Source organism: Brachypodium distachyon, chromosome 2 (genome assembly GCF_000005505.3).
Source record: "Brachypodium distachyon strain Bd21 chromosome 2, Brachypodium_distachyon_v3.0, whole genome shotgun sequence".
Lineage (NCBI taxonomy): Eukaryota > Viridiplantae > Streptophyta > Magnoliopsida > Poales > Poaceae > Brachypodium > Brachypodium distachyon.
In genome coordinates this window covers 20,156,745-20,166,491 of record NC_016132.3, presented here as the reverse complement: position 1 = coordinate 20,166,491, position 9,747 = coordinate 20,156,745, and the positions used below count along the sequence as shown (strand labels likewise).

General features: G+C 54.3%; 2 protein-coding genes across 2 annotated transcripts; one reads left to right on the top strand and one right to left on the bottom strand.

Moving 5' to 3' along the window:
• Positions 1-447: 447 nt before the first annotated feature.
• LOC100828386 (ammonium transporter 2 member 1) lies at positions 448-3,415 on the top strand. Its single transcript, XM_003568214.4, has 3 exons — positions 448-1,144; positions 1,879-2,164; positions 2,596-3,415. The coding sequence occupies exons 1-3, from the start codon at positions 518-520 to the stop codon at positions 3,159-3,161; spliced, it is 1,479 nt and encodes a 492-aa protein (XP_003568262.1). The 5' UTR covers positions 448-517; the 3' UTR covers positions 3,162-3,415.
• Positions 3,416-3,760: 345 nt separating this feature from the next.
• Positions 3,761-4,657, bottom strand: LOC100828084 (UPF0098 protein CT_736). The gene is made up of 2 exons (XM_003568213.3): positions 4,118-4,657; positions 3,761-4,023 (listed from the first exon to the last, which is right to left on the bottom strand). Exons 1-2 carry the CDS (start codon positions 4,529-4,531, stop codon positions 3,943-3,945), a joined length of 495 nt encoding a protein of 164 aa, XP_003568261.1. The 5' UTR covers positions 4,532-4,657; the 3' UTR covers positions 3,761-3,942.
• Between the last annotated feature and the right edge of the window lie 5,090 nt (positions 4,658-9,747).

The following is a 9,747-nucleotide window of genomic DNA, read 5'->3' as shown; positions in this document are numbered from 1 at the left end:
TGTGGGCCATTCATGGCTGGCTGCCCGGATTGACCCGGAGACTGGATCCTGTTCCCCTCATTGGCTGCTCCATGCCCGTCACGAACTAGCCGCATCCTTTCCGTGTGCAAAAAGATCTGACTAAATTTCAATGCATCTATACATTTCATGTTTAGATACATCTAAATTTTAACAAATTTAAGACAATTTTTGTTGGAGTAGTACTATCCACTTGATCCATTTCAGTTGTGCAATTACTCCAGACCCAAGCAGTACGCAATGTCGCAGCGAATCGTAAACATGAGAGCTTAGCTAATTACAAGTGCCATCACAAGCAGGGTAACAAAATCATCCGCCGTGAGTATGACGTCTGGGACCTGAAGCCACGTGCAAGTGACACGTCCACGATAGCTACAAGCTCCTATATTAAACCCGGGAGCGGCATCGTTGCCCGGCTAAATTCGCGTCTCCTCTTCCCCGGCACAGGCACAGCTACGGCAAATAAAGCCAGCACGCGAGCAAATCGGCCGCGCGCGCGATGGCGGCGGCTTCCGGCGCGTACGCGGCGAACCTGCCGGCGGTGCCGGAGTGGCTGAACAAGGGCGACAACGCGTGGCAGCTGACGGCGGCGACGTTCGTGGGCATCCAGTCCATGCCGGGGCTGGTGGTCCTCTACGGCAGCATCGTGAAGAAGAAGTGGGCCGTGAACTCGGCCTTCATGGCGCTCTACGCCTACGCCTCATCGCTCCTGGTCTGGGTCCTGGTCGGCTTCCGCATGGCCTTCGGGGAGCGGCTGCTCCCGTTCTGGGGCAAGGCCGGCGTGGCTCTCTCCCAGGACTACCTGGTCCGCCGGGCCTCGCTGTCGGCCACCAAGCACGGGAGCACGCCCCTCACGGAGCCCTTCTACCCGGAGGCCACGCTGGTGCTGTTCCAGTTCGAGTTCGCCGCCATCACGCTCATCCTGCTCGCCGGCTCCGTGCTGGGCCGGATGAACATCAAGGCCTGGATGGCCTTCACGCCGCTCTGGCTGCTGCTGTCCTACACCGTCGGGGCCTTCAGCCTCTGGGGCGGCGGGTTTCTTTACCACTGGGGCGTCATCGACTACTCCGGCGGCTACGTCATCCACCTCTCCTCCGGCATCGCCGGCTTCACCGCCGCATACTGGGTATGTATGCTGCTCGCAACTTTTCCTCATTTTGATTTCCTAAATCCATGTCGGAATGGCCACGTTGACTGGCTCCATCCATGGGTTAATTTGGCTAACGTGTTAGGTGGTCGTACTCATCTTTAGAGTAGATAGTTTGACCCAGCAATGTGGATTCCTCGTTTGGTATGGCATACCGCGCGTGGGAGTACACAGTTAACACACCAAACATGCAATCAAATTGTCTGACTGGAAAAATTGCTAAATGCTGTTCAAAGTCATGGGTCTTGGAAGAACTAATGAGTGCGTGCGGTGGTTTGTAGTACAATTATCTTTGAGCAGTCACATGATACGAGTATATATATTTCGCTGATAGCTGCAAGCACCCGATCGGAAAAAGGGGACTCGCGCCTTTACCACATGGTTCGTGTGAACAAGTTGGACTGTGTCGTTTGCTTCGTCTTAGCTGGTGGGCGTCGGCGGTGGCAGCTCCGTTTTGTGGTGGATGCTACTGCTAAGGGTCCCAATCGCTGTGTCATCTTGAACTCTTGAAGCAGCAGCAACCGAAGAGAGAGAGACGTGGATTTCATATAAGGCAGCCTGGACTAGGACTGCAGAGCCAATTTTAATATCTGATGGGTCACAGTTACAACTACAAATATCCAGTGGCGCTATCAGTTGCGTTATCCAGTTGGTGTGGCGCCCGCTTGCTTAGTTACTAGTGAGTCCGAGACTAACTATGGCGTGGCTGACAGGTGGGTCCGAGGCTGAAGAGCGACCGTGAGCGGTTCTCCCCGAACAACATCCTGCTGATGATCGCCGGCGGCGGGCTGCTGTGGATGGGGTGGGCCGGGTTCAACGGTGGCGCGCCGTACGCCGCCAACATCGCGGCGTCCGTGGCCGTGCTCAACACCAACGTCAGCGCGGCGACGAGCCTCCTGACGTGGACCTGCCTCGACGTCATCTTCTTCGGCAAGCCGTCCGTCATCGGCGCCGTCCAGGGCATGATGACCGGGCTCGTCTGCATCACCCCCGGCGCAGGTACGTACACAACATCTCTCCTTCGTTCTCTTGGTCCGTCGATTGGCTTATTAGTACTGCAGTCTGCAGGGGCAGTACTGCTATCCTACTGCTAGATAGAATTTAGAAATGTCAGGTCGCAATTAATCAAGGGAAACCGATTAATCAAACAATGTAAAGAAAGTCAAACTAGGACAGCGGAAAAGTCCGGCCTATCATTCATGGCCGGCTCGCACGGGTAATAACAAGTCCACACCAACGTAGTACGAACAATTTGCGTAGCTTAAGACCTCAAGTGTGCGCCGTGCTTTTGAACTAGATTTTTAATCAGCTGACATTGACAAGCTCTGGAAATAATATATCTGCCAGCAAGAACCCCCAACGAATTAAGCCCCTTCTTCATGTATTGATTTCGCGGTTTAACTAACGTGATGACTTGCACGTACGTACAGGGCTGGTGCAGACGTGGGCGGCGGTGATCATGGGCATGTTCGCGGGAAGCGTGCCGTGGTTCACCATGATGATCCTGCACAAGAAGTCCGCTTTGCTGATGCGCGTGGACGACACGCTGGCCGTGTTCCACACGCACGCCGTGGCGGGCCTCCTGGGCGGGCTCCTCACGGGGCTCCTGGCAACCCCGGAGCTCATGGCGCTCGAGTCCCCGGTCCCGGGGCCCCGTGGGGCGTTCTACGGCGGCGGCATCGGGCAGGTCGGGAAACAGCTCGCGGGCGCCGCCTTCGTGATCGGGTGGAACGTGGTGGTCACCACGCTTATCCTGCTGGGCATCGGGTTGTTCGTGCCGCTGCGGATGCCCGACGAGCAGCTCATGATCGGCGACGACGCGGCGCACGGGGAGGAGGCCTATGCGTTGTGGGGCGACGGCGAGAAGTTTGACGCCGCGCGGCATGATGTGTCGAGGGGCGGCGGGGGAGGGGACAGGGAGAGGGAGATGATGGGGGCTACCGCCGAGCAGCGGCTCGCCGGCATGGGCGCCAGGGGCGTCACAATCCAGTTGTAGGCGATCTTGATCAACGTCCTGCAGGAGTAGTGACGTGTTTAAGTTTTAACCACAGGGCGTGACTTGTGAGTGTATGTTGCTGGTGCTGTAATTTTGGCTCGGATTTTGGGCATACATACATTGGCGGGAAGATGTACTAATTAGTTTCCTTTGGGGAGAGATTTTGTACGTGCAGCACTACTGCACTAGCACTCGGAGGGAGAATATGTTAGTTTTCGTTGCGTTGTAATTTAATTTCATGCTCTTCGGATGATTATCGTGCACAGCTCAAACAAACAAATGGGAAAGTACAAATTGATCTTCAGTCTCTCCACAAAACTCCAGGGTGGCCTGGTGGGAGACTGGACGCTCCTCTACTGGGCCGTCCAAGAGGACATCTCGCTAGCTACCTGATGGGCTGCCTGTCAAGCCGTGGGCCGTGGCAACGAGGCACGATATGGGAGTGTTGTTGCCCCCTCAAAGAAAAAGGAAAGAAGGCCTCTCAAAAAAAAGAGGAAAGAAGGAATTCTGATGATCAGAATGGTTCTCGCCGCCTGACAAGATGTCTTCCATGAGCAGCGACAGCTTAGTGCGCACCAATTATCTGAACACTACCACAATTGATTTGAGAAGTTACTTCCTTTATTGGATAAAAAATTACAAGACCGGCCGTCGCCTTACGTACACAAGGCACACTACTGAACAAGGCACACGCAATACACAGGACGACGAGGGTGAAGTAACAAACAGGTCAGACACACGCGCGGACGGTGTCAAAATCCACAAGCTGATCGTCGAACACTTATCCAGAGAACACGGCCGTGAGGTCGGCTTCCGCCAGCACGTGCCCCTCGATGGCCAACATCACCTTGTCCACGGTCACCTGCAACAAGCACGATGTTCAGAAAAACTACCGCGCACGCATGCTAAAAACGTCTCCAGCAACGAATTAACCGGTGCATGATGCACTTAATTACCTTGTTCCCGAGGCTGAGCACGTCGTCGAGGGCGTAGATCTTGAACCGGATGCGGTGCCCTTCTGAGTCCGGGACGGGCCCGCGCCACCCGAGCTGCTTCCAGTCGTTGATCCCTTCCTGGACGGCGTCATCGCCGCGGGCGTTGCCCCCGGCGCCGGAGAAGCCCTCGGGCAAACCCTTGGTGTCGGGGGTGATGTTGGCGACCACCCAGTGCGTCCACGGCAGGACCGGGTCGGCGTCGATGTCCTGCACCACCAGCGCCAGCGAGCGCGTGCCGTCGGGCACGCCGTACCACTCCAGCGGCGGGGACATGTCCTTCTTCGCCCCCTGCCCCTCCAGCGTGTACTGCCGCGGCAGCCGCCCCTCGTGCGCCGAGATCGCCGGCGACACCAGCCTCAGGCTCTCCTGCGCCATCTGATCGCCTCTTCTGCTTGCTTGAAACGACGGTTACTGAGAAGGACGGATGAATGGTTTCGGTTGTTCTAGGCGGTGTTGTGTGAGGTGTGAGATGGCTTGACGTATGGGGAGCTAGCGAGCTGATCGTGCTTAATAATGGGACGAGGGTGGCACGCGGCGGGGGGAATCCGTTGGACGCGTGTCCCGGCGGTGCTGGGGTACGTGGAGTCGGCTCGAGTCGTGTCGTGGTCTCGGCCTCTCGTGAAGGGATAGAGGTAACAGGTTAGCAGTATTTTAGTGCCAGTTTCGTGCTTTGTCCAGAACTCCAGATGTTCCGCGTGTTACGCCGGCAGGAGGACGGTGCGGGATTGGTTTTCGCTTCTTGCAACATTCAAGCCTCTGGTCCAGTAGTCCCAGTTGTAAATGGGCTTTGTTCATCAGGATTGACGCCAAGGCGCGGTATTGCCCTGTCCGTAATGAGCGGTATACCGCTGGCCTGAACAGAACTGGCTGTAAACGGCCCAGTTTGGGTGGGCTCTCAAATGGGCAGAAGCCTGGCTTCTCAGAATAGCAAAGTCTCGGCCTTTATTCTTTTCCATCACACTTGATACAGCCCGCGATGTAAATACACCGGCGGTCCTACTATTATGGCCGCGGTGTCACTTTAGTCTCTAATATATGAAACTGGACACGTAAGTCCTAATTTTATTATAAGCTGTTCACGCGAGGTCCTAAACTCGCTCGGCGGTTCTGACCGGCCTACGTGGCACGTTGACCGCGGCCATGTCGGCAAAGGGGGCTTTGGCGGGAGTTTTGCCGCCGCGGGCAGTTGGGATTTTTGCACAAAACCCCCTAATGTTGGCATCTTCTTCATTTGTTCCCGGTCGGTCCGTTCCTCTCCTTCTCCCCTTTCTCCCGACGGTGATTTAAAGGCGACCAAGTGGCGACTCTCGGTGGCGACCGGCGGCGGGGAGACGGTGAAGGAAGCCGGCAGGGAGACAGTGAAGGCAGCCGGCGGGGAGACGCTGGTCGAGATGGCCCCTGCACGCCGCCGTCCTGGAGATCCCGCCCCTCGTTACGGTCAGAAACCTAATCTTTTCTTCTCCTAATCCCTCTCCCCCAATGTTGTTGCTGTTCGATGTCATGGCTCTGGTGTCGTGATCTCTTCTTTGTGATGGTGGATCCTCTTTATGTGAATGCTCAAATTTGGAATTTAGGATTTTGATGGATGCTGTTATTAGGAATTACAATCTGCAATGCCCCATCTTGTAGCTACAAAATTCATCTTTCTTTAGTACTAGGGGATGAAGAGGAGTTGTTCTGTGTTGAAATTAATCATGGGGGGTTCTTTTGCGGTCATGGAAGGAACAAGGCATATGTAGGACTTACGTGTCCAGTTTCATAGATTAGGGACTAAAGTGACACCGCGGCCATAATAGTGGGGCCGCGGGTGTATTTACCTCTACAGCCCGCTATACGCGTTTGTCCTCCCATCCAGCCATCCTTCTGTTCCGTCACCCCTCGTCTTGTCATCAACCCGTCCTCGCCTATCTCCCTCTCGCCGAACCGTGTTTTCTTTAGCTGATGTCATACTATATTAAACGGATAAAAAGCGAACTTTTACTTTTTCATCTCTTGGAATGAACACTCTGCTAACAGTCCGATCAGAAATAGTCTGCGTGCGATTGAGTCACGTGTAAGAGTAAATTACAGAAAGCTATCACATTTGTAGCTTGGGTTCGAGATCAGATCAAACTTTTGCTAATTGCAACAATAGGTATCATTTTTCGGTCGTACGGTTACAAATAGCCCTAAGGTACCTATTGGAGCGCGTTGATGCCGAACATCACTGTCAAACCAGCGTGGCAAAAACATAACCTTCTCCCTAATGTAGCCATAAGCCGGGGGGCAAAAGGAAAATTCTCCACGTGTAATGTGGCCATTTGACTTGAGTAAGCTAAGTGCCACTTGCCTTGTGTAACTGACATTTATTTCCGTAAATGGCATTGACAACTATTTTAGGAAATGCCATCATGGCTAGCTTTATTACCAATTAGACCATAGTCACATCATCAATGAGTAAATGTAAAATAAAACTATGAGGATTATCCAATCAAACATTCGGTTGATCAATTCTCGCGATTCTATCTAGCTCACGAGCAACTGCATTTGCTTCTCTTGGACAATGCTCGATGATGACTTTCCCAAATCCCTTTAGGGTCTCCATGCAATCAATATAGATTGCCGCTGCTGGCGACGAGGGCAATCACCACTGGTCATCTCATGCACCACCTCGCTACTGTCAGAGTGTATAAGCATATTACAGCATCCCACACTCTATGCAAACAAAATACCCCGTTGCAAAGCCAGGGCGTCAGCCATATTAGCGTCATAAACCACTAGTATCAAACTATTTGAAGCTCCCGCAAAAGCGCCGTTAGTTCCCAGATTATGGCCCCCGTAGAGCCTTCTACCAGACCCTCAAGGAAAGATCGATGCATCAATATTTAGTTTTTGCATTCCCTGGAGGGCGCTGCAACCCATGAATGGCAATTGACAACTTAGTTGTGTAGGAGTGAAAACTTTATCCTATGGAGGTTCTGTGCGATCGCAAATTTACTCCGTCCATGTGTTCCCTATATTAAATCAATCTACTTTTACTATATCATCATAAAATAAAATAAATGTATACACGACTCTGTAGAGAGTCTTCCTCCTGCAATCGTGTGGGTTGTGCGCGAGCGAAGTTCGATGATGCTTTCAAATACGGATTTGCTAGGCGTCAAGATTCGTGCGAATACATACAACCTTACTAATTAAAGAAACAGCTGAACTCTTAAGTTTGCTTGGTTGGCTCGGTGGTTCAGCATGGCAAGGCATTAGCAGAGGTTGTGAGTACTACTTGGTCTTTTTATCTGTTTTTTTTTCTTCTTTTGCATGGTTTTTTGTTTTATTTTTTCTTTCATCGTAACTTCTGTTGTAATATAATAAAATCCTTGCATGGGTCGGGCAGCGATCTTACGCGGCAACGACCAAGTCAACATATCTCGGAGACCGGTCAAATCGTCAACAAGGCCTAGCCATGCCGACTAAGTGCCGGTCAAATGAGTCAAAGGGTCAAGCCCCCCATGTCATGGTCAAAGGAACTAGAGTAAGGGTCAAGAAAGCTCTAGAAGCAAAGTTACCACCTTACCCTCACTTTCCCTCTCCCTCAAGGGTACCATGGTCTTTTGTCATGGACCCCTAGGCTATAAATACCCCTCATGGGGGCAATGTATCATTCACTCTCCATTGGAATAAGATAAAAGGGGAGAGGGCTAGAGCAACTCAAGGAGCCCGCTCTCGAGTGCTTGGGTCGAGCCTAGTCTCGACTCGACCTCGGGGACGCGACTTGAGAAGCCTAGTTTCGAGGTTCCGGGCCATCTAGTACGACCTCGACTCGAAGTAGAGGGATCGGGTTAGAGTCTCGAGGGTATCCCAACTTCGCTACCTGGGAAGACGAGTTCGGCCTAGGTCCGAGGTGGCCCCTAGAGATCTCTCGCTATAGGTGACTTGGGAAGACGAGTTCGGCCCAAGCGCTTGGCTAACGACCCCCTCGAAGTCTCTCCTCACATAGGACTAAGTCGTACCCGTAGGGTCGACCGAACCTATTCAAAAAATATCGACGTGTCAACTTGTCCAAGTGTACGGCGACCTTCGCTATTAGGCCGGCGTACACCCCCTACATACTATTCTTGCATTTGTGCCGTCGTGCATTGCCACCCCATACTCCTGTTGTTTTCTAGAACAACAACAGTGGCGCCGACCGTGTGGAACCCTCGCCGCAATTGAAGATTCGATGGCACCGACGAAGCCTACTTCATCGGGTGCCCAACTTGCCACGAAATCTACACGGTTACAAACAAAGAAAGCAAGCACCTCGGGGGCTCCCAAGGAAGGAGAAATTCTCACCAATCCGGACGCCGCCGCAAGCATGGGCGCCACGACGGAGGCCGCACCCCCGCTCCCGGCCGTCCCCGAAGGAGCCGAAGCACTCGGAACCATCGTGGGCGGTCCTTCGACCCGCACCGACGTGGTGGCAAGGATCGGCGAGCTACTTGTGGTTACCGCCCACGCAAGGGACACGGAACTTGGTATGCCTCGTTCAGTGGGCTTCGCGCCACCTCCCCTGCGACCGGTGGTCACCTTGCCCTCGGAACCTACAAGAGGAAACAATATGGCCTCAGGAGGATCCGCGCCGGAAAACCAAGGAGCCCCGGCTTACGACCCCTCCAACCCAGGACTACCTCCATTAGCACTCGTCGCAATCGCCAATGGAGCTCCTTGGTACCATCTGTATTGGGGGCTTCCGCCGCATGGCTCTCTCCAAGTCGCACACGCTCCGAACCATCCTCGCTTTGCGAGCACTCAGCAAGCGCCCCTTGTTCCCCCCGCCGGGGCCGAACAAGGTGGCAACCAAGCTCCGCCTCAAGACGCGCCCCACGGAGATCGAGATCCCAGTGTACACGGAAACGAGTAGGTGGCGGAGTCCGGAGCCCTCGCCGGCGGTGAAAGAAATCCTCGCCAACGCTCCGACCCCCCAAGAAGACGCCGAGATCCCTCTCCGAGTGACCCCTCTAGAAACGAAAGCGACCCCGACGAAGGAGGATCGCGTCGCCGGAAAAACCGGAAGGGCCGACCATCTTGTAACCCGCTCACGCGGGAAATCCAAGATGCGGCTTTCCCGCCAAGGTTCAAGCCGCCGCCGATACAGCCATACGACGGAGAATCCAACCCTCTTCAATTCCTGGACGTCTACTCCACCGCCATGCGAGCGGCAGGTGGAGCCCTCGTCGGATCAGCCCCAGGCGTCCACACCACCCTCCAGGCGGAAGAGGAGGCGGGGGAAGAAGGCGCCCGGCGACCAAGCTCGAAAGATCTTCGCCGTCGAAGGGCAAAACTCGTCCCAAAAGACTTGGCAGCCCAAGAAGCCTCCTCGCCTCGCCGAGGTAAGCGCCGGAAGATGCCTCATCCCCAACTCGGCGAGCCACAGCACCGAAGAGTGCAATACCCTCATCGCGGCCCGTGAAGAGTTCCAAGCACGAATGCAGGCCCGACGCAAGGACGAGAAGGCGCCCGAGGCCCCGCGCCCCGCCAACGTCATCCTTGCCGACCCTGCGCCCAAGAAAGAGAACCTCCCGTTTCAAGAACCCGCTCACCATGTCGGGGTGATACTCGGGGGCTCCGCCATAGGC